At 35.4% G+C, this 24,536-nt stretch overlaps 3 protein-coding genes across 4 annotated transcripts in view; all 3 read right to left on the bottom strand.

Moving 5' to 3' along the window:
• Window positions 1-24,536, bottom strand: part of LOC125275896 (H-2 class I histocompatibility antigen, alpha chain-like) — a 251,257-nt gene that overhangs the window by 212,599 nt on the left and 14,122 nt on the right. The window lies entirely within an intron of this gene.
• On the bottom strand, window positions 3,317-13,514 carry LOC125275892 (zinc-alpha-2-glycoprotein-like). Its single transcript, XM_048203199.1, has 7 exons — window positions 13,332-13,514; window positions 6,883-7,128; window positions 6,515-6,781; window positions 5,238-5,519; window positions 4,866-4,985; window positions 4,552-4,611; window positions 3,317-3,937 (listed from the first exon to the last, which is right to left on the bottom strand). The coding sequence occupies exons 1-7, from the start codon at window positions 13,411-13,413 to the stop codon at window positions 3,834-3,836; spliced, it is 1,161 nt and encodes a 386-aa protein (XP_048059156.1). The 5' UTR covers window positions 13,414-13,514; the 3' UTR covers window positions 3,317-3,833.
• On the bottom strand, window positions 17,850-24,115 carry LOC125275901 (major histocompatibility complex class I-related gene protein-like). 2 transcript variants are annotated; one of them, XM_048203217.1, is made up of 6 exons: window positions 22,461-24,115; window positions 22,094-22,360; window positions 21,142-21,420; window positions 20,774-20,901; window positions 20,425-20,479; window positions 17,850-18,890 (listed from the first exon to the last, which is right to left on the bottom strand). In XM_048203217.1, the coding sequence occupies exons 1-6, from the start codon at window positions 22,492-22,494 to the stop codon at window positions 18,814-18,816; spliced, it is 840 nt and encodes a 279-aa protein (XP_048059174.1). In that variant the 5' UTR covers window positions 22,495-24,115; the 3' UTR covers window positions 17,850-18,813. The 2 variants fall into 2 exon arrangements, with proteins under 2 accessions (XP_048059174.1, XP_048059175.1); XM_048203218.1 differs by lacking the exon at window positions 20,774-20,901 and having other exon boundaries at window positions 20,425-20,478.

Below are 24,536 nucleotides of genomic sequence, written 5' to 3'. Positions count from 1 at the left end.
GATCTGTTTGTCATTATTTTGTATTTATTTATTCGTCACCGTTCTTGAGAATCATATGCTGACTCTTGATGTCTGTGTGTGTTTAAACACTAAAGCTTCAGTGTGTAATGTATTTTTCTTTAAAAAAAAAATGTTTCTACTACTGTTCGATCTCAAGCTGTAAATCAAGGACTACAATCATTAATACTAAAGCTATCAAGCAAATGGAAGATTTAACACTAAACGACATCAGGCCATCGCATGATGACATATCACCACCAAAACATATTGTGACCAGATCATATTTTCTCTGACCATAACAAATGTGCTTTACAAACACAAGTTGGAGCAATCAGAGAAAAATTAATAATAAAGGTAAAGAGTCAAGAGCCCAACTAAAGCAAACGCTGCCTCTTTCATGGTGACTTGAATGAAACTCCATAAAACATTAATTAAGACTTTTTTCTCTCTTTCCTTCAATGATTCTGCTTATTAACATCAGGTGTCTCCACTAATTGTCATCACACTCCAATCATCAATCAATTATCTCATTACTTTAACACTGCTTCAGTGTTAATTTTTAACACCCGGCAAGATGGACTCATATATGTACACTTTTAGTTAAACCAAAAATACAAATTATTTTAATAAAAAGCAGGAATATTTGTACACACCTTTGCAGCTGCCTGGTTCTTGCATCGGTGTCTTCCTTTTCTTCTTTCTCCAAGCGGAAAAATAAGCCTCTCTGTGATTGGTCAGTTTTCACGCTCATTTGTTTTTACTGTATTTCAGTTACAGTAAATGAAAAATACTGTATTTATTGACGTCAATGGGATATTTCCCATAATGCAACTTTTAAATACAGTAACATACTGTATAACTGTTTTACAGTAAAATACAGTTCATATTACAGTAAAATACTGTGTAATTTACAGAAATTGCTAACAGTGTATATCATTTCAAATCCATCCATGTTGTGTAAAACAAAAGACATTTTTACACTCAATGTATCGAAGTTGTAGGCTGGGGGTAGTGTGCAGCTGCAAAGTAAATTAATATTTATGAGATAAACTAATATTTCACGTGATGAATTAATGTCTACACAGAATTAAGCCCTGACTCTTCATCAGAACGATTTGTGTCAAGCCATTCACTAGTCTGGCTAGAATTCACTAGAAAGAGATTAAATGTAGAATAACGCGTTAAGAATCTGTACAGCTGTAGAGCGAGGGACTTTTATTCTGTTGAGTGGAACCGATGAACAACTGATGACGACATGGTTTGACGTCTCCTTGACTAATCAGCGGAAAGAGGCGTTTCATTCCCGCCCACATGTAGAGATCAATTGCTGAATCCTGCTGTAAAATATACATGGGAATCAGTTGGTAGCCTACTACATTAATATTGAATACAGAATATGTTTGTTCTGAGGTAATTGTGATGTTAAGTTTGTTGACAAGTTTTTTTATTAACGTCTTTCCGCAGTTGACACACTGATTAAGCGATTAAATGAGACATGATACAGATTTCGGTGAGTTGTTGTATATTTTAACATACCTTCAGATGTTCATTCATGTTTATTTCACACTGTAACTGGTATTAAAGGTGCTAAAGAGGATGTTTTGTTTTATACATTTTTGCAATATTACTTGAAACTGTCTTTTACTAACTTATAAAGACTATTTATTAGGTGCAGTGAAAGTAATAATATTAATATACATCATCTGTGCACGAGGTAGGGCCTTAAAAACATCAGCCAATCGTTTATGCGATCATCGCGTAAACGATTGGCCCTCTGGCTTGTCAATCACTGCCGTGATGTTCCTTGTGAGAGACGAGTGCGGCTGCACACTCCAGTAACTTTCCACACTCCACAGGCGCCGCATGCAATGTTTTTGTCAGGAGACAGGAGTAACAACTGCAGATTATGAGTTACCTGCGGTGAGTCCGACATAATGAATCCACTAACACGACAGCGAATGCCGGTGGTAAACACTCGTGTTCCAATACTCGTGCACAAGTTTTGGGAGGCGTTCCTTTGAAATGAGCTGTGAAGGAGGGGGTTGTTCTTACGCATGCGCTCATTTCAAAAACTCAGTAACAGTCTTTGGATTCTCAGTCGACGAAAAAATCCTCTCTATCACCTTTAAAGTGGAGGAGATGATCAGTTCATGTGTGCTTCAGGCTGCGTCTTCTCTTGAACTGAGGCTACAAGCGATCTGTCACGTCACATTAAAGAGCGCCAAATCTGTATTCTCACGCTTTTTTAACCCTCTACCGCACACATTATGATCAATTTATAAAAAAAAAATATTTGACTCTTTTTCTTTTCTTAAAATGGCTTAACTTGAAGTGCTGTAAAAAAAAAATTTGGAAAAAATATTATTTTAAGGTACTTTATGATATGTTGCCATATGGCAACAATGTACAATAGTGGAAATAACTTAGAATAAGTGTAAGTGTATATAGTTAATATTTTTCCTCAAAAATGTTGTTTGTATTGAATCAATTGGTGCTATTATAAGCTTTAGCAGTAAATATAAACAACACCTTATACTTATTTTCCAGCATCTTGTGCTTTTATTTATTCCAATCTCTTTTGCTGAATAATGATTTATATTCTTTGAATTTCATTACGTTTTTTGTGAATATTATTTAAATTGCAAATGTAGACAGTTAAAAACAAATCTAATACTGTTCATCATGTATCATAAAACATTGACATAAAACCAAAACATTGCAGTTCATAAAAATTCAACATTACGCAATCTTATGAGAGGAAGGTTATGAACATGAACCCCCCATAATCCTTCAAATTTCACCTTTTTTCTGTATGAAACTTCAAAAACCATGGTAGGCCAGTGGCTGGTCTGGGCCAGTATACTGGCTGTGGTGGCAGGTCTCCGATGTTGATTTAATCCATAATATAAATGTCATGGCAGTCCTTGACATACGACTAATCAACATTATATCACTAGCATCAATGTTGTTATTGTTACAGCTTAACAGACTGCAGCTGGCCTTTGCTAGCTATCTAACCTATTATAATAATGCCATTCCATTATTGCGCAGTGTTGCCATATGGCAACACAGACATTTGATCGATTTACCAAAAACTAATTTCATAAAATTTTTTTGGAGTGGTGAATATGTCATCATAACTTACCTGAGATTATGTTAACAATTTTTTTGTGAATGTGACATGGGCGGGTCCTTGTTTGTTACTGACGTTTTAATTTGCTTTCAGCAACTACATACAAGAGACGGCAGTCTGTCAGAAAATCGCGCCACAGAAAAAAATTGCATGTCATGTGACTTAACCACAGCACATCATTGGCTAAACTAAGGTCTTCTCTTACCAACAAAAAAAACGAGAATGTTCTCTTAAAGAGACAGTGGCAAGGAAATGAACACAAAGTGTATGTTGCCATATGGCAACACTATGCGGTAGAGGGTTAAGTGGGTATATGGAAATCCTTGACCTTTTATAGTGGGTATACAAAGAATGTACCTGCATATTACACCATGGGGGGTCTCCCTCAGGAGAAATTACGGGGCTGGGCCCCACGTAATTGCGTGCTTTGCGTGGTGGGTAAACACGCTACTGGTTACAGGTTCGAGTCTCAGTACCGGCAGCAATTGTGTGTTCACGGTTTGTGAGTGTTTGATCACTGCTCACTGCTGTGCGTGTGCACTTGGATTGGATAAATGCAGGACAAATTCCGAGTTTGGGACACCATACTTGGCTACATGTCACGTCATGTCACGTCACTCACTTACACAATAAAAATATTCCGGGGGTGTGGAGGTGCAGAGTCAGCCCCACTTCAGATCAGAATTCTCCTCCCAAAAATCTAAATGCCCATCTTGGCATCGATCCTGCGGAGCTTCTGGGTCCTCCTTTTGCGACACCTCCTCTTCCTCAGTTTCACTGCTTCTATGCATCCGATGCTCCTGTCTGAAACAACAACACAGAATTATGTTACATCATATAATGTGTTCTTGACCCTTTTTAAAAATGAAAGAAACTGTCAAAAGGAATAAAGTTTGGTACAGTGTCATATTTCATCTAATTACAAAGAACATAATAAAAAGCAACCATCATGATTAAGTGCTCTAACTAAAATAGAGGTGACACAGATTAGAAATGGCTGAATGAAAGCCTATTAAAAAAAATGAAAGCCTAAAACAAACTTTTTTTTTTTTTGCAGAAAAGAGCTGGAAGATGAGAATGATGGGTCTCATTCACTAATCATGCATACGATTTATGCATTAAATCTGCATACAAATGTTATTCTAAATTCACAAAAAATGTAGAAACCACTGAAACCACACGTATGCAAAAATCACATGCTCTGGGTGGTCTTATAAATGTGTTAAGATGAAATGTTATACATACAAATTATAATTGCATAAATGCAAATAGTGTATTCAATTATTAGTGAATGAGACCCGTTGCCTGTTCTAAAGGAACCTAAACAAAACTATTTCATTTCTATTGGTGCTCATAACATCCAAGGACAGTCTGTAGATGCTTTTGATTAAAACGCAAAAACAAACACTGGACTGTACCTGCAGTTTGACCTTCTGAATCATCATCATTATCACCATCACTTTTCTGGTCTTTTTTACCTAGAAGAAATAAAGCAGATTTTATAAAAACTTAAGCTACAATACATATAGATATAAAATATTTCTACTCAATCTTACTTTATAGTTTGTGTCCAACAAATACAATTTAAAAACGGAAAATATTATTATGAAAATGTACACCAATTCACATAATTCTACTCTCCTTTCATAAATTTTAAATGTCTTTAAAACAAGGCTATTTAAAAACAAGACATTGAAAGCAACAATGATCATGTTAAATATTTATAACTCACCATATAATATTTTAATTTTGTAGCTCAGGCAACAAAATAAAATCAGAAACAGAACTACAGTTGCAGCTACTCCTGTTATAATATGCCAACGAGACATATTACAGTCAATGCATTTTTCGTCTGCAGAAAGAAGAAAAAATATTAAACTAAAAACATTATTTGTTTCATCATTATAAATAGTTGAACTGAATCACTTTAACTGGAATAGACTGTGACCAGCAACAATAACCCATTCAACTTTATCATGTTCTCCCGTTATCAATTTGTGACTAGTTGTATTTAGGATTCACAGTTTTTATGCAGAAGCAGTATTACTCTACAAATGCCATTCTTCGCATATTCACTAAACAAAGAATTTATAGTGATATTTACCCCATTTTACTGAAGCTGGTTCAGTCAGACTGCTGTGAATGAGCAGACAATCATAAGATCCTTCATGGTTTCTGTCGATCTTCACACTGATTCTCATCTGAAAGGTTTCATCATTATTTGGTCTGATTCCAGAAGATGTTTGATGTTCAAGAAGGATGTTTCTGTTCAATCTAATGTTCATCTGAACATCTCTGGGGTAGAAACCAGTGGCCAGACACGTCAGAACCAGCTTACTGTCATCAGCAGCTGCTTTCCTTGCAGAGACATGAACATCTGGAGAACCTGGAGAAGAAAAAAAACCCCATAAAATCATAATGAAATTTACAAATAAATATATGCACAGAAAGTGATTTTAGTCTTCCTCATAAGGGAAACACTCATTAGCACTCGCGCCACCAGCCTCGCCCAGCTCTCATGGCTCGGCGATAAGGGATAAGAACGTTATTGTTTCATACACAATGTGTATCTTGTGTATGTGTAAAACACTTTGTCAAATTATAATTGAAAGGATTCTTATTGCAGCTTCCAACCATAGACATATGGAATTTGCATTTAACAAAATATAAATGTCTTTTTTTATATATAGCCTAGTAGTTAACTAAAATGTCTATTTAAATGTGTGTAATCTTAAATAAACATTATGTGGTTAAAAACACTGAATAGTTGCTAAATATGAAAAGCGCCAGCCAAATCACGAAAACACATTTGAATTCAGTGACACACTGAACGTTCTAATCACACCGGTGTAATTGTACATGGCAAAAGGGTTCAAATTAATCCTGTTTCGGGGGTGGAGGGGGGACAAATTGAAACTGAGGGGGCACAAATCAGATCTGAGGGGCAATGGCCCTTTTTGCCCCCTCGTGGCGCTGGGCTTTATCGAACATTATCTGCTGCATCAAGAACATTTCCTTAATGATTTTCAACTCATCAGTAATTTTTAACATTTGTTCTACTATTCTTGTGGGGACTCTCATAGAAATAATGTTTTTTATACTGTACAAACTGTATATTCTATCCTCTTACACTAACCCTACCCATCACAGAAAACTTTCTGCATTTTAACATTTTATGTTTATTAATCCAGTTCCTTTGTGTGGACCGCTGGCTTGTCCTCACAATGTAGGTGATCTAATTTGAGGGGGCATTTGGTCCCCACAAGTATAGCAAAACAAACAAACACACACACACACACACACACACACTCTCTCTCTCTCTCTCATACACACACATACACACAAGACAGATGTAATTAAAGCGATCTGATCAGAACATACAATTCTCTGTGTTTTGAAACTTTGAGATCCAGTCCTTGCAGGTCCAGAGGTAATACTTGATGAATTGGTTTCGTCCTGTTTGATGATCCCATTTCTCTTTGGTTTCTTTGGCTTTGGGGTTTTTATCAATCCACTTCATAGTGTCAGAATTAAAGGATATAAAATCCTCTCCATCAAATCCATATTCATCAAAGACAGTCAGATTCACTGTTCCATCAGGAAGTTTCTCCAGTTCACAGCCAATTATTCTCTGAAGAACATGAAGCTCTGCAATCACAGAACAACACTCATGACAAACTTATATACATACCATAGATGAATGCAGTTTCATAACATGCCTGCTATTGCCATTAAATCATGAATCTCACCAGAACACTGTGAGTTTGTGCAGTCAGACAGCATCTTCAGTTGATGAATGAACCAGTCTCTAGAATCAGGTGGATCTTCAGGTGTGTTTGTCCAGTCAAAAACAGTCTGACCATCTCTGACCCAGACTCTTTCTTCATCACTGAAGTGTTTGACCTGTCCGCCATTAGCAACAACCACAGCACTGAACTCTGGGAATGTGTCTGCTTTGGTCAGGACTGTAAACATGTAGTGGAGGTAGTACCTAACTGAGGAACATATAAAACATAAACTATGTCAACAGAAGCGCGCGCTTCCTGCCACATGTAAAACGATAGACACCAAAGACATACTGAAATACAAACTCTTATGAGGGGCTGTAAAGGCCATAATTGAAAGTAAATGCTGCAGCCTGAAAGCTAGTGACTCAGATCTAATCAGAGTCGCAGGGAAATTGTACCCTGCAAACATGGCCTTGCAGGGTCCATGATGGCTTTTTGTGGGCACAGTGGGTTAGGGCCAGCCCACACCAAACCAAACCTAAATAGGCCAGTGCAGGCTTGCCCAGGTGGGGCCCAAAGCTTTGGGTTCACTGTGAGCCACCCACACTAACAAACTGCCCACATTAAGCCCATGATGGCCCAGTGTGGGCCAGCCTGTTTGGGCCTGGAGCAACTTTTGCACCTTTGTGCCCATGCAGGTTTTGTGTAGGCAGCCCACTTTCATTTCCCATGCTTTGTTTGGCTGTATTTTTATACAGCATTTTCTTTTTTCTTAAATGACATGTATGTAAAATTACAAAAATAATCTGTAATTAATACAATAACAAAACAGTTGGTTGATAAAATGGTCAAATGACTGTCTGGCAGTAAAGTAAAATCTCCTTTTTTAAATAAGCTGAAAACACTGTCACATGACCATCAGCAACAGAACATTAAACACTAACAGATCTGTCTAGATCTCAGCATCTTTACTTATCACAATCCAGTTTGACTATTTATTTCATACAAAACTTATAGATGTTGATGTTTCTGAAGCACAATTGTTTTAGTAAGAATTGCAAGAGAAATTCTGGTTAGATTAAGTAAGTTGATTACCTGATGATTCAGTCATCGTGCAGTGGTCAGAAACAAAGAAATTTACATTTTACAGAGTATGATTTAGGGAATATTTGAGTGGCAGATGCCCTTTCCAGTCTTTGACCATTTCTTTTACCATTTTTTTCATTAACCAGTCCCGCCAGGATTTTGTGGGACTTTTTTTCTGATATCTGCGGCCCATAATCTTTTTTTAGTGAAAATACACCAGAGTCAATATTCTTCTAACATTTGTATTACTTTTCTGAGCTCAAGAACCACTGGGCTCTGTAATTTTTAAAAGGAGAACACTGATAATAATTTAAAATATAATTTCAACATTTTATTTAATATGTAGGCTAAAACAAACAAACAAACAAATATAAAATGTTACATTGCAGTGTTTCCCACATGATTTTGTGAAACTATGGGGGCAATGGGGCATGGTTGTCATTTAGAAAGTTTTGTATATTTTATCAATCAATTTTGTATATTTTATGTATCAAATATGATGCAACAGGCTTTGAGGAACATTTATTTGTTCAATCAATCATCATTGTTGCATTGCATTGTGTTTTGCCCCCCACAATAAAAATTATAGAGCTTTCATCATAAAATATCTTCTTACCAAGACATATTATAAGAGATATAAAATGACACATTTTATTTATATGCATTTTATGTAAGTAGTCTGCTGTTCTGTTATAAAGATCTCATTGATTTACATAAACAACAACTGCAGCAAACTGCAATTTTTGCTAATTTTTGGCCTCTGAATAAAATTAAGCTGTTTTGCCCCTCCATAACCATATCATATGGGCCATAATATCCTGGTGTATCAAATTTATGACAAAACATAAAACACACTTTTTTCTTTTATATTTTGTCTAAAGGTTAAAAAAACTGTTCTGTTTAAAAAATAATTACTTTCTGACTATTATATTATTTCAAGCTTTACAGGGTTGATTAGTATTTTTAATACACAAAATGTTTAAAGCAAACAAATGTTTCAAACAGATTAAAGAGCAAAAGAACATAACTGTAAAGTTCGAATGTAAACAATTAGTACGCGGTGTCAGAAAGGTAGTTAGGCTACCTGCTGTTTTTACAGGGGTAACAGTCCCAGATAGCAACTTTGTGTCGGCCCAAATCCGGCCCACATCTGGCACATGCGGGATGATGATCTGGCCCACATGTGGCAGGAATGATGGCACTTGGGCGGACCGCTCCTGTTTGCCAGATCTGGACCACAAGCAGGCCATAGAAATGCCAAATGTCAGCCAAGAGCAAAGAACTGGACCTTATCTGATCCACAAAATATTTATATATTATTTATAGAGTCATCTCAGCATTAACAATCCTGTTTTCAAGCAGAAGCACTGAAGGAAAGAGGGAAACAGAAAAAAAGAGATGAGCAGAAACACAAGAACTACAACTGACTTCAGTCACAGCCTTCGATGAAATCAACTAAAGATAAAAGACATGAAATCTCTGAAGATCTGATTAAACAACTCCACAAACAGCATTACCAGCTTCACTTATTACTAACCAGACTGACTTTATTTCTGTCACACGTCTACACTGTAAAAAATGACCGTGATTTTAACAGTAAAAGACTGTAAAAATGCTGCGGTGAAAAACTGTTGATTGGTTTACAGAAAGTTTCCGTACTATATACGGTGAATAACTGTAATAGATCTAATGGTACATTTAATGTAATTTTGTGGTAAAATACCGTTAAATTTACAGTTTTTGGAAGTGAAAAATAACAATTCATTGTAAAATTTACAGTGAAAAACCGTATATTGACATTCCCACAATTCCCTGCGTGATACTTCACATTTGATATATTTTCGTTGAAATAACTCTGTTTCTTCTTAGTTTTTCTAATTTTTTTCTAATCACTTATGTACATTAGGGTTTTATGTTACATCTAATGTTGTTAAATTAATGTTTATTGCATTTTTAAAATTTCATGCATGTTACCATGATGGTGTTTTGGTGATTCATCATGTGACTCTCATCACCACTGTGTTTGGTGACTGTCAGTGTATTATAAAGGTACAAAACAGATATTAGTACTTCATTAGGTTGGTAAATTAACATTATATCAGTTAATGAAATACGTTATTTTACCGTAAATTTAACAGATTTAAAATGTAAAATTCACATGTAACTCCGTAAGTATGTTTACGGTTTGATGTCATTTTTACAGTATTGTTCTGGTAACCACAGCTGCCGGTATTTTTCCGTAGAAACAACGGGATTTTTTTTACAGTGTACAGAAGCTCTTACTGAGTATTAACAGAAGTTTAACTCTCATGTTTGTTTCATTTCAGGTTACCATGATGGTGATTGATGTTTCCATTAGTTGGCCTCTTAACTTTTAACATATATATTTGTCTTCTCTGGCTGCTGTGGTAGTGTTTCTGTCAAACACATTAGCGGTAGCAAAGAAAACTGAAGCATGATCATGTGATCATTGTTAACTATTGATGATTTAGTAATCATCATATAGCCTGTGAACAACACTGTGTCCAACAATTAGCCATCAAATAGCCTGCTTCACTGAAGTCATAATAATTGAATATAAATGTTACTGCAAAATTTGATGATTTGCAGAAATCACTTAGAAGATGAAAATAAATAAAAACACAAGAAGGAAAACTATGTTGACAAACACAGATATCAGTAATCAGCATATGAATCTCAATGATGGTGACAATAAACAAAATATTTAGACAATCAGATCAGCTGCATAATGCTCTGATGCATTCTGGGACTTTTGTACTATAGTACCCAGCATGCATTGCGGCTACATGATGCTTTTAAATGTCACCATAGTTGAGATTCATGTGCTGATTCTTGATGTCTTAGTGTGTCATCTCAAAGTGCCTTTTTAAAAAAAAAAATATTATTATTTCTGCAATACAGCTCAAGCTCATGTCACAGAAACACATGGTTTGTAATGTTAGTGTATTAATGGCGCAAAACATTTTTTTTCATCTAAACAACATCATTGATTAGTAAAATCACCAACGGCTAACAGCCAACACCTGATCTCATTTCAATTTTTATTGCTGCTGCTAATGTGTTTGGTAAACACTATCGCAGCAGTCAGAAAAGACAGCTATATATGTATAAAGTTAAGAGGCCAACTAATGGAAACATCAATCACCATCATGGTAACCTGAAATGTAACAAACGAGTTAAACCTGTTAATTCTCAATAAGAGCTTCTGTAGACGTGTGACAGAAATAAAGTCAGTCTGGTTAGTAATAAGTGAAGCTGGTAATGCTGTTTGTGGAGTTGTTTAATCAGATCTTCAGAGATTTAATGTCTTTTATCTTTAGTTGATTTCCTCTAAGGCTGTGACTGAAGTCAGTTGTAGTTCTTGTGTTTCTGCTCATCTCTTTTTTTCTTCTTTCCTTCAGTGATTCTGCTTGAAAACAGGCTTGTTAATGTTGAAATGACTCTATAAATAATACATAAGGTTTTGTGGATCAGATAAGGTCCAGTTCTTTGCTCTTGGCTGACATTTGGCATTTTTGTGGCCTGCTTGTGGTCCAGATCTGGCAAACAGGAGCGGTCCGCCCAAGTGCCATCATTCCTGCCACATGTGGGCCAGATCATCATTCCGCATGTGCCAGATGTGGGCCGGATCTGGGCCGACACAGTGTTGCTATCTGGGGTGACCGGGAGGGGACATGTTCGGTTCATTTAGTTTTGTCTTGGCCACAACATATAAACTCGTGGGAACATGATAATATGTCGTGGCCATGAGATATTCATTTGTGGGAAACTGGTTATAAGTCGTGGCCACAAGATCATTTTGTTGAGGTAATAGGCCTGTGCCGTGGCCTCAAGATCATATGGTGAGAGAACGTTAAATTCCCGTAAATGAACTTCCTGTAAAATTCCTGTGCACCTACAGAAATAAAAAATAAAGCTTCCATTATAGGTTATATACAAATAATAATCAAAACATTCTTTAGGCTATAGCTTATTAACACATTTTTTGAACTTCATTCGTATGCTGTCACAGGGGCTAGAAGTAAAAACAGGCGCTCATTTAAGCTACTGTCAGAAATAGGCTACAGAAATACAGTCATAAAGTCAAAACTTTATTGGCATGATCGGGCATTTACAGTATTTACAGAATACAAACTTGAAGTAGGCCTAACAAAAATTACAATGTTAATTAGATAAAGAGATATAGGAAATGAAGGGGAAATAAAGCAAATAAATTTACAAATGTAACTAATAATAATATAAAACAAATTAAATAAAAAATAAACGATCAGTGAAAAGACTGCTGGATGGGATTGAAATGTACAACATTTAAACATTTATTGATAAACTTCATTCGAATGCTGTCTAGTCTAAGCAACATCGCGTGCAATAGCTACAATAATATGCGCTATGTTAATATAATCATTTCTTAATTCAGTTCTTTTTCTTAATTAAATATAAATATCATTATAGTCTTATGCATTTCTGATAATTCCAGGTTGCTATGGTAGCGCAGGTTGTTTACACATTTAACTCGTGGCCACGAGAAAAATATATAGTTCCCTCACCATGATCTCATGGCCACGACATAGTATTACGTTTCAACGAGTTTATATATCGTGGCCACGACAAAAACTAAAAGTGAATCGAATATGTCCCCTCCCGGTCACCGTAACCCTGGAAATATTATCGAATAGGCTACATTTTCATTCAGCCTCTCCTTCACTTGTTCCGTCTTGCCCCTCGTACATTTTGGGACTGTTTACAGAAAGCGGGAGCTTCTTTTATGCAACATACAGACACTGTTGATAAACTGAACCGATTGATGGAAACGATGTCACTCAGAGCTTGCACGCTCGCGTGTGTTTGTGTGTGAGAGATGCGCGCTCACAGCGGAGCGGGGTTGTTGCGGTGGTTGACTGAATGACAGATGCATAGCCGAAGCAACGCCGCAAACAATTGTTTATCGATCGATTCAAGTTCAACGCACGTAGTCTACTTCGAAGTGGGCTTTCCTTTGGCTGAATGTACGCTGTGCATCATCACACGACGCGTTTAGGCCCAACATATGCGGCAATTCAGAAAAATTGCAAGCCCCTCCGAATATTGCAGAGTTTGTTTGTTTTTGAGGTAACTTCTGGGATCGCGGAATCATTAATGGTAAATGTGTGGCACCCTGTGCTGCCAGATTTATTGTTGTAGATTAATTATGGCCTGTACGGCCCATCATAAAATATGCGATAAAACGGTAGGCCTACTTTATTTTTACATTAAGTTTTGTACAATTATAAAACTGATTTTAGATTGTTTATAAGTTACCGCAATTTGATGGTCGCCTTTTCAGTTTGCCATCAACCGTCGAAACTAATAAACCGTGCTCTTACCTTGCAGCGCATCGCTTTCGCTAAGAAAATGGTAAAACCATACAAATATGAGCAAAAGTATTCCTTTGTCTATACAGAGCATGTTTTAAGATAGCGTGTAAACCAATTCTATCCATTATATTTCAGACGAGCGTCTTGAACAGATCTGAAGGTTCATCTCGTCTCTTGCGGGTGTTTTGAGCGCATTACTGCCCCCACTGGCTGCTTTATAGAATCACACTTTCGTTTTCATTCCTGAGGTCATATGTTGAGGAATAGTGACAAGTCCAACCGTAAAAATCATTTACATTCATTTTATAACAGTATTATCTTTTTTTAAAAAACAAACAACAACAACAACAACAAAACCTCTAAAACCCAGTTTTCACACTAGTTTGAGAGCATAAACAAAAAAACATTTTGTCATGGTCTAAACAGGACAATCAATCAATAAGTAAATAAATAAATCCTACTCCATAAAATGTAGTTTCTGATTTGGGTGCTATGAACTTTTCAGAAGTCATTTGATAAATGTGCAGAAATTTAATTCAATATTCACTGAAAATTACACAAAATGCTGAGTGTTTAGCATCAGTGCAACACCTTTTTTCTCGGTTTTGTCATATTAAGACACAAACACACAGTTATCTGAGGATCAGCTTCTTTTCCCCTGCACTGCAGATCAGATGCTGCATCCCAATTCGCCTACTACGCCCTAAAAGTATTAGTTTTGTGAAGAAAAAGTACATACTTTTGAGTGTGTAGCAGAAGAGTATGCAAGCTTTGGGACATACTTCATCATAATTCATTCACTAGCTATAGGACTTGTGTTGCTGTGTTTAATTATTTCCATGGGTAGCTATCAAAACCCCAGTGGCATGCACGGCACCAGAATTTTTTCTCTACCAGTGCTAAAGGGGGGCTAGATCAATTCAACTTCTGCACTGGAGACACCCATGCGCTCAGCATTAAAGGATTAGTTCACTTTCAAATAAACTTTTTTCTGATAATTTACTCACCCCCATGTCATCCAAAATGTTCATGTCTTTCTTTTTTCAGTCGAAAAGTAATTAAGGTTTTTGATGAAAACATTCCAGGATTTTTCTCCATATAGTGGTTTCAATGGAGCCCAAACGGTTGAAGGTCAAAATGACAGTTTCAGTGCAGCTTCAAAGGGCTTTAAACGATACCAGACGAGGAATAAGGGTCTTATCTAGAGAAACGATTCATCATTTTCGAAAAAAAAAAATGTAAATGTATATGCTTTGTATATAAAAATGTTCGCCTTCTAAGTGCCTCCACCAAAACCATGTTTCCGTATTCTCCAAAAAGTTAACGCTGTATGTCCTACACCTTCCCTATTCTACTTACGGAACGAACGCAGCTGCAGTTAATTTTTCTCCATAAGTAGAATAGGGAACATTATAGTAAAACTTTTAGTAACATTATAGTAAAGTGTTTACTTTAGCTGGGCTACTGACCTTTCATATCTTAGTATTAGCCTAATTCTTTTGGCTGCTGTAACGTGTTTATAAGACAGGTTTGCTATAGCAAAAACAAAAAAGCAAGAAAAAAATGTTCACAAAAAGATTTGAAATAAGGTGTCAGCCAAACGCACACAGACATCAAGAATCAACATATGAATCTCAACAATGGTGATAAAATTATTCATGCTGCAGTGCCTGCTGGGAGACATAGGTGAGTTTTGTCCTGTGTTGGTACCCGGCATGCATTGCGACATGAAACATTTTAATGTCTGAATGTTAATGTTTTGTGCACAATGGGTTTTTAAAATTATTCATAACAACTGATCACCACAGTATTGCTGGATCTCAACCATATTGCTGGCTAGACAACCATATCAAAAATATAAACTGAATAACACATCATACGCAGGTCCGGATTAAGAACACGTAGGGCCCTGGGGCTATAGCAAACTCAAGCCCCCTTCATAGTGGCCTATCACAACGTTTTCTACCACAAAAATAATTAATATTTAAAAAAAAAAAAAAAAAAAATCAAATCTCCAATCTTAATTTATGCAATTCTCTATTTTTGTTTGCAAAATTTATTTTTGTATCTCAATACTTTACTTTTCTTTAAAATAAAGAAAAGTAAACACTATAAAACCACTGTACATTAATATGGGATAGGCCTACATTTATTAATCTTAAAAGAAGATGCTTTCTATTTGAATCTTCTGTTTATTATTTTTAATCCAGTGGTTTTATTTAATAGGCAATTTACTTTTGATTTATTGTATTAACAATACATTTATTAATTAAATGTATTAATTTTAGAGACAACTAATTACTATGATGATTTTTTTTATGGTGGTAAAACACTTGACTGTAAAGGAAAATATGCAATATAGCCAAATTTAACTAAACTTTAGCAAAATTGTAGCCTGCTTTGATCTGCGATGATTTCCGTGAACGCTAACTTTGAAACTCAATCCAGTGTTAAAGGGTTAGTTAACCAAAAAATTAAAATTCTGTCATTTATTACTCACCCTCATGTCGTTCCACACCTGTAAGACCTTCATTAATCTTCACAACACAAATAAAAATATTTTTTTGATAAAATTCAGATGGCTCAGTGAGGCCTCCATTGACAGCAAGACAGTTAACACTTTCAGTGTCCAGAAAACTCCTAAAGACATATTTAAAACAGATCATGTGACTACAGTGGTTCAACCTTATTGTTATGAAGTGTCAGGAATACTATTTGTGCGCCTTTTGTGTGTATATATATATATATATATATATATATACATATAATATAATTTTTTTTTTTTTTTTTTTTCAATATCTTTATTCAGTATCTAGTGATGGGTGATTTCAAAACACTGCTTCATTAAGCTTTAAAACTTTTTGGGTGAACTAACCCTTTAAACGGATTGGGGAAAATTGATCCTGAAGAGCCATTGTCCTGCAGACAAAGAGCTTGGAACCCAAGAGGCGACACTCTGATACATTTTGGGCAACAGCCACTAGAATCAGAGGTAGCGCGGCACCATTATGGGCTGAAAATACTAAGAATCCTTCACATCTTACGCTCCCAAAATCTGCGAATTTCTCTGCCAAATCAGAAGCGCAATAGAACAGTGTTTTGAATTAAGTCACCAGTAAATTGTATGGCTCCTACAGTAAATGTTGTGTTTTCTTATATATGTTTTATTTTACCAGTTGTGGAATCCAACCATTCAACCATCTAAGGGAACATAGTTAGCATACTTTACTGAGTATTTCCATTTTATGCAACTTTACACATTTATTAATAGTAAATTAATAATTAATAAATTTAAGATCATCATGTTTGTAGTGAACAATAAATTTCAGTAGAGTAATAGTAATAATAATAATAATATATCACTATGTCTGAATTTAAATATATTGTAATTTTAATTGATCAGGCTAAAAAATGACCGTGATTTTAAGAGTAAAAGACTGTAAAAATGCTGCGGTGAAAAACTGTCAATTGGTTTACAGAAAGTTTCTGTACTATATACGGTGAATAACTGTAATAGATCTAACAGTACATTTAATGTAATTTTACGGTAAAATACCATTAAATTCACAGTTTTTGGAAGTGAAAAATAACAATTCATTGTAAATATTACAGCGAAAAACCATAAATTAACATTCCCACAATTCCCTGCGTGACACTTCACATTTGATATATTTTTGTTGAAATAACTGTTTCTTCTTAGTTTTTCTCATTTTTTTCTAATCAGTTATGTACATTAGGGTTTTATGTTACATCTAATGTTAAATTAATGTTTATTGCATTTTTTAAATTTCATGCATGTTACCTTGATGGTGTTTAGTGTGTGTGTGAATGACACTGTGTGCGCCTTCTATACGTTAGTGTTGTCCTTCTCAGCTTGTGGGAAATCTGCTTGTGATGAACTTTGATTCATCATGTGACTCTTATCACCACTGTGTTTGGTGACTGTCAGTGTATTATAAAAGTACAAAACAGATATTAGTACTTCATTAGGTTGGTAAATTAACATTATATCAGTTAATGAAATACGTTATTTTACCGTAAATTTAACAGATTTTTTTTTTACGTTGCTACTGTATTTTTTTACGGTAAAGTTCTGGCAACCACAGCTGCTGGTTTTTTACCGTAAATTTTTTTTTACAGTGTACAAACATAATGATCAATGATGCTTTGCTGTGTCCATTATCCCATAATTCACCTCTGCTTTAACAGACATTAGACAACACTGCAAAATCAAGCTGTTATATTCATATATTTATTGTCCAACATTCCCAATTTTTCAGATGCATGTCCTTAATTTAATTTCATATGTTGGTATTAATTCAGTGTTTATAATGCTACTACTTAAACTTCAAAGAATTTCAACCCAAACTGACTGGGTTAAAAGTTTTGTGAAAAAAGACTTAAACACAAAGTCTGTAAAATAAAGGATTTGATGATCACTAGTGATAGTATTTTATTCTGTGTCATTCAGGTTGGATTTCAGTTTTAATGTAGGGTTTTTTTTTTTTTTTTTTACAAAGCAGCTGATATTTCCATAGAAACTAGTGGACTGACGACCCGCTTTCACCCCAAAATAGCGTTAACGCAGGACTGCTAATCAAGGTCTTCAGGATTACTAAAGTTACAGGTAAAACTCAGCAGCCCTGCTTTAAACTACAATGGATTAATAAATACTGTATATACTGTTTTTGTTCTCTTTTTTTCTATTCATTTATAAACATTAATTTGTATTCATATGAACGGAAATAAATGTCTTATATCAGTGAAGATGTCCAATACATAAATACACACTAGACACATTCATTTATTATAGTGCACATGTTGTCCAAAAGCCTGCAAAGAGACCGTTCACCATTTGGATGCCCACAGTACAAGTGTAACTCCCATCTGAGTAGCACCAAAGGATAAAGCTTTTATCTAAAGCAATATGAACTTTGTGCATAACCATCTAGAAACAAAAGTAACTCCTCCATTACCACCATCACCACAACATCCGTTACTGTAAGTTTATGCATTTCCAATGCCCTTCACCACAGTTCAAATATTGCAAATCAAACTTATTTGTTTGTATATTTTCACAGCACACTTTGAAAATGTTCAAACATTTGTGGCACTCTACATTAGTGTTGTCACAATACTGGAATCTCTAACTTCGATACGATACTTTGAAAAAAAAATCAATATTCATTCCCATTTTTGATACCATGGGGAAGAATCGCAGTATATACTGCCATATAGAGATTTTTAATATCATCTAATTTTTTGTCAATCCATTTGTTATCCTTATTTAGAGGAAAAACATTTGATACAGTACATAGAAATGGTAAATAAAATAAAAAAATATTCTAGGGTGCAGAGTCAGCCCCACAATGGGGCCATGCCTGGTTACCTCAGTCCTTAGCCCCCCCACTTCGGATCACAATTTTCTCATGAAAAAACGAAATGCCCGCCCACTTCATGGGTCCTGGCACCGATCCTGTGGAGCTGGTACTTAGTGATTCTGGATCCTCCTTCTGCGATTTCTCCTCTTCCTCAGTTTCACTGCTTCTATGCATCCGATGCTCCTGTCTGAAACAACAACACAGAATTATGTTACATCATATAATGTGTTCTTGACCCTTTTTAAAAATGAAAGAAACTGTCAAATGTATAAAGTTTGGCACAGTGTCATATTTCATCTAATCACAAAGAACATAATAAAAAGCAACCATCATTATTAAGTGTTCTAACTAAAATAGAAGTGACACAGATTAGAAATGGCTGAAGGAACAAAAATTAAAGCCTAAAACAAACTACATTTTTTGCAGAAAAGAGCTGGAACATAAGAACGATGGGTCTCATTCACTAATGCATACATGCATGAAATCTGCATACAAAAGTTATTCTAGATCTGGAAAAAAAAATGTGAAAACTGAAACCACACGTATAAATCACATGCTCTTTGTGGTCGTATAAATATGTTAAGATTTAAGATAAGTTATGTGAAACAAATTATAATTGCATAAATGCAAATAGTGTATGCAATTATTAGTGAATGAGACCCGCTCATTTCTATTGGTGCTTATAAACTTGCAGAGGTGTAAAGTACTTGAGTAATTTTACTTGATTACTGTACTTAAGTATTATTTTTGGCGATTTTTACTTTACTTGAGTACAATTAAAAATCAATACTTTAACTTTTACTTAATTACATTTTTTTTAAGAAAAAAAGTACTTTTTACTCCTTACAATTTTATTTACAGTCAAAAAGTACTTATTTTTTGGAGATCACTTAATTCTATTTCCCCTTGCTATTACCAAACCAATTGAATTGTGCTGATGCCCAGTTTAATTTAAATGTTATTTAATCAATGAGATTCATTTTCATATTTCATGAAATTGGTCAGACATGTTCATTGGTCTTTTGGAAGTGACGTCATGTCGTATCAATTACCACAATGCACAGCACCTTGACCTCAAAGAATATACACTAACAAGAAGCGACACTCAACAGAACGTTTCATTGCAACACCGGCGCCCAGCAGCGGCCCTGCGTTTCCGCTATTTTGTGGTGAAAGCTGCTTTGTTAAAACAAACATACATTAAAGCTGAAATCCAACCTGAATGATGACAACACAGAATAAAATACTATCACTAGTGATATAGTGACATGTTGCATACTGGCATTAGGTAGTAGTCTTATAGTTTGATAATTAAATACAATTAAACACAAACAGTTCTAAAGCAGGATAAAATGTGGTTCATTCACTGGTTCATTCACGTTCATTCACAAATGTGGTTCATGTTTTTAGAGATTAAAAGCTTAAACAAGAATCTCTAGTTTTCATTCTTGCTGTTACTTTTACTTTTTTAATACTTTAATTTTAGTACAATTTTAATGTGGTACTTTTTTACTTTTACTCAAGTATGATTCTGGCCAGATATACTTTTACTTTTAATTGAGTAAAATTTTCACTCAGTACTTGTACTTTTTTTTTTTTTTTTTTTTTTTTTTTTTTGAGTGCTTTTTACACCTCTGTAAACTGTAAACACCTCTGTTCACATCCCAGGGCAGTCTGTAGATGCTCTTGATCAAAACACATCAACAAACACTGGACTGTACCTGCAGTTTGACCTTCTGAATCATCATCATTATCATTATCATCACTGTTCTGTTCTGTTTGACCAAAAGAAATAAAGCAGATTTTATTAAAACTTAAAATACATACACTTATCATCTATGTGTCAATCTGCACTGATGTCACACTTCTCACTTATTATGGATAATCTTACTTTATAGTTTGTGTCCAACAAATACAATTCAAATATGGAAAATAATATTATGAAAATTTCTACCAATTCACATAATTCTACTTTCATACTGTCCAGCTTTCATACAATTTAAAATGTCTTAAAAATAAGGATATTTAAAAACAAGACACTCAAAGCAACAATGATCATGTTAAATATTTATAACTTCTGTTCAATTTGTAGCTCAAATTGAAAAACAAACAAAATAATATCAGAATCAGAACTACAATTGCAGATACTCCTGTTATAATATGCCAACGAGACATTTTACAGTCAATACATTTTCCGTCTGCAGAATGAAGAAAAAAATAAAAAAACATTATTTGTTTCATCATTATAAATAGTTGAACTGAATCACTTTAACTGGAATAGTCTGTGTCCAGCAACAATAACCCTTTCAACTTTATCATGTTCTCCTGTTATCAATTTGTGGCTAGTTGTATTTCACAGTTTTTATGCAGAAGCAGTGTTACTGTATAAAGGCATTCCTCACATATTCATTAAAGATTAAACGTATGGTGATATTTACCCCACTTTATTGAAGCTGATCGTTTCAGACTGCTGTGATTGACCAGACAGTCATAAGATCCTTCATGGTTTCTGTTGATCTTCACACTGATTCTCATCTGAAAGGTTTCATCATTATTTGCTCTGATTCCAGAAGATGTTTGACGCTTAAGTTTAGTTTTGTTCAATCTAATGTTCATCTGAACATCTCTGGGGTAGAAACCAGTGGCCAGACACGTCAGATTTAGCTTACTGTCATCATTATGAACTTTCCTTGCAAAGACACGAACATCTGGAGAAGCTGGAGCAGAAAGAAGCATAAAATCAAAATGAAACTAAAAGATAAATATTTGTAAAGAAATTAATTCTGACTCAGTTGTTTTTGCATGGTGAAAAAAGGGTATTCATTTTCTCAAAAATTCCCCTTTGTGTTTCAAAGAAAAGAAGCATTAAAGGGTAATAAACCACATGTTTGTCTTTATAATTCTTTTTTTTTCTTTATCTGATAAGCATCAAGCTGACAGACAAGTCCTGTAGACCACATGAACATGATCTGCTGCATCAAGAACATTTCCTCAACATTACCTTAATGATTTGCAATATAGACATATTTCACGAGTTCACATTTACATATAATTAAATACAGTAAAAGTTATGCGTATTTGGCGTGCTGTCTGAGGGGAGGGCTCTGAGCTCTGAATTTTGGTCCTAACCCAGAGTACTCACCCCAGTTGTGGTAAGAATAGATAGAACTAAAAGTTAGGAGATGAAGTGGTGGAGGGAAGCTGATGAACTGTCAACAAACAGAATTAAGTCTGCTATATTTATACACCTTGTGACGTTGGTTGAGTTGATTAACTGAATGCTCTCCACTTCTGCTAATTAGGTTAATTATCAGAACCTGCTCCTTCCAAACTTTGTTAATAAAACGTCATAAAGACAAACACAAACAAAGTAATCTAATGAACACATACACTTTTTTGTGTTGTTAAATGTTGAGATCCATTGCAAACAATTCTTGAGGTAATGTTTGATGAACTGGTTTCGTTCTGTTTGATGATCCCATTTCTCTTTAGGTTCTTTGGCTTTGGGGTTTTTATCAATCCACTTCATAGTGTCAGAATTAAAGGATATAAAATCCTCTCCATCAAATCCATATTCATCAAAGACAGTCAGATTCACTGTTCCATCAGGAAGTTTCTCCAGTTCACAGCCAACTTTTCTCTGAAGAACATGAAGCTCTGCAATCACAGAACAACACTCAAACTCAGATGAATGTACTTTGCAGTTTTGTAGCAGTTTATCATGTTTGATAACTGATAAATAAATCATAAATCTCACCAGAACACTGTGAGTTTGTGCAGTCAGACAGCATCTTTAGTTGATGAATGAACCAGTCTCTAGAATCAGGTGGGTTTGCAGGAGATTTGGTCCAGTCACCCACAGTCAGACTCTCTCTTACCCAGAGTCTCTCTTTATTATTGTAGTGAACAATGTTTCTGCCATCAGCCACACCCCTCAGCACTGAACTCTGGGAATGTGTCTGCTTTATAGTGATGGGATTTATGGCTCTTTGAGGGGATCCGGATCTTCGCGATCCGTTCCTTTCAAAGAGCCGGTTAAAAGAACGGCTCTTTTGGCTCTTTTTAAATATTTAGTCAGTTTTAAGAAGCCAGCTTGGGGGCATCTCAGTTTATCCTGGAAATAATCACTGGGAGGAATGATGAGGTGAGATTTGTAGTCAAATAATTAAAACTCGGATATCACACACCAATATCTGAGTTTGAATTATTCTGAAATATTATTACCTCATTTGTCATGTGTGGACTATATTCCATAGGGTTGCACAAATCCCTCTGCTTAGACAGTGACATCACTATTTTGGATTTACCTTTAGTACAACGTGTGTGTGTGTGTGTGTGTGTGTGTGTGTGTGTAAAGCTACGTTGACTTATGTTATTCATACAATACCTACTCACAAATAAACATCAAAAACAAAGCCGGCTGCAATGAATTTCTGTGCAAAACAGCTTTTACTACAAACACTTCCACACAAGAACATTGTTATCACACAAGAACATTTTGATAGAAAACAAAAAATATTTAAAGTAGATAAATTTTTTTCCACTGGAGTACTCACGTGAAGGATGCGTGCACAACTAATAACTAATATCATCACGCAATAAAGGGTTGGCCTGCGCTGGGTGCGCCCCTCCCCCTATAACTGTTCTGTCTCGCGGAGGAGCTCATTTGTGTGCATCTGTGTGAAACGCGCATAGGAAAAAAGAACGACAGAAAGAACGGCTCCCCTCCAGCCGCGACTCGGCTCCCATCGTTCATGTTTATGAGCCGTTCAAAAGAATCGGTTCGTTCGCGAACGTCACAACTCTACTGCTTTAGTCAGCGCTGTAAACTTGTAATGGAGGAAGTGTTTCTCTGAAGAACACAAGCAATGAAAATATAAAACGACTGATGGTGGATAGACCTAAAACTTAGTCCCCAGCTAGCAATTTTGCGTTTAAAAGACGTGTTTTAGCCGTCCAAACACAGCCCTGACGTCTAGGCTCATACAAGGAAAAATTAATGGTCGTCTCACCATAGAAATGAAACCAAACACATTGTAATCACTGTTAACTTTGATTACATGATGAAATATCATACATCTCTCAAGTTATTTTGGCAAGAAGTGGGTTACTCGGACTATTTCGGGTCTAGTTTACCGAGACAGTGAAATGACGGCTGCTGGCTGGCTGGGTCAAAACCTGAAAACAAACTCTACTATAAAGTATACTGTAAAATCGTATTTTATTTAACTTTCAATTATCTACTGTTATAAAACACTGCTCATAATATGTTTGTAAATGACTGCAGGCAATAAATCTTGCTGTCGACCGTCAACTGAAACTAATAAACCGCCCACACAGCAAAAGGACTCCGTGGCGGATCCACCGCGGAGGTATCGCGCAGAGGTGGAAAGTCCAGGGCTCAGAAAGTAAAAGTCCTGCCATATTTTTTTTTCCACCGCTGAAACGGTATTAAAGTTAATGAGATAAATAAGTGATTAATGAGTGATGATTGACCATTATTGAAGACACCTGATGATAACAAGCAGAATCACCAAAGAGAAAATCACAATTTTTAAGACACCATCGTGGAGATGAGGGTTTGCTTTAGTTGGGCTCTTGTCTTGACCCTTCACTTTTTAATATTAAATTTTGTTTGGGCTGTTTTAACTGAGTTATAACAGCCAGACAAGCAGAAAGAAAAGATGATCAGGTTTTGTTGGTTATGTTTTCACATGCTTATTACTTGATCTGAATCACTGAACTCATTTAGAGCCCAATCTCTGAGTTAGATTCACATTATTGATTACAGCAGCACTGTGATTCTACAGCACAAGATCCAGTTTTTTTTTTT

The sequence above is a fragment of the Megalobrama amblycephala genome, linkage group LG9, assembly GCF_018812025.1.
Source record: "Megalobrama amblycephala isolate DHTTF-2021 linkage group LG9, ASM1881202v1, whole genome shotgun sequence".
Classification (NCBI taxonomy): domain Eukaryota; kingdom Metazoa; phylum Chordata; class Actinopteri; order Cypriniformes; family Xenocyprididae; genus Megalobrama; species Megalobrama amblycephala.
This window is presented reverse-complemented; position numbering and strand designations above follow the sequence as displayed.

Bases quoted from the DNA above. Each gene is read 5' to 3' on its own strand.
- LOC125275892 (XM_048203199.1), bottom strand. From the start codon at position 13,413: ATGCTCTGTATAGACAAAGGAATACTTTTGCTCATATTTGTATGGTTT. The intron at 6,782-6,882 runs GTGAGATTCATG...CTGTGATTGCAG, and splicing joins CACAAACTCACAGTGTTCTG to AGCTTCATGTTCTTCAGAGA. The intron at 4,986-5,237 runs GTAAATATCACT...TTCTTTCTGCAG, and splicing joins ACCAGCTTCAGTAAAATGGG to ACGAAAAATGCATTGACTGT.
- LOC125275901 (XM_048203217.1), bottom strand. From the start codon at position 22,494: ATGCTGTCTGACTGCACAAACTCACAGTGTTCTG. The intron at 20,902-21,141 runs GTAAATATCACC...TTCATTCTGCAG, and splicing joins ATCAGCTTCAATAAAGTGGG to ACGGAAAATGTATTGACTGT. The intron at 20,480-20,773 runs AAATATTTAACA...TTTGGTCAAACA, and splicing joins ACAAATTGAACAGAAGTTAT to GAACAGAACAGTGATGATAA.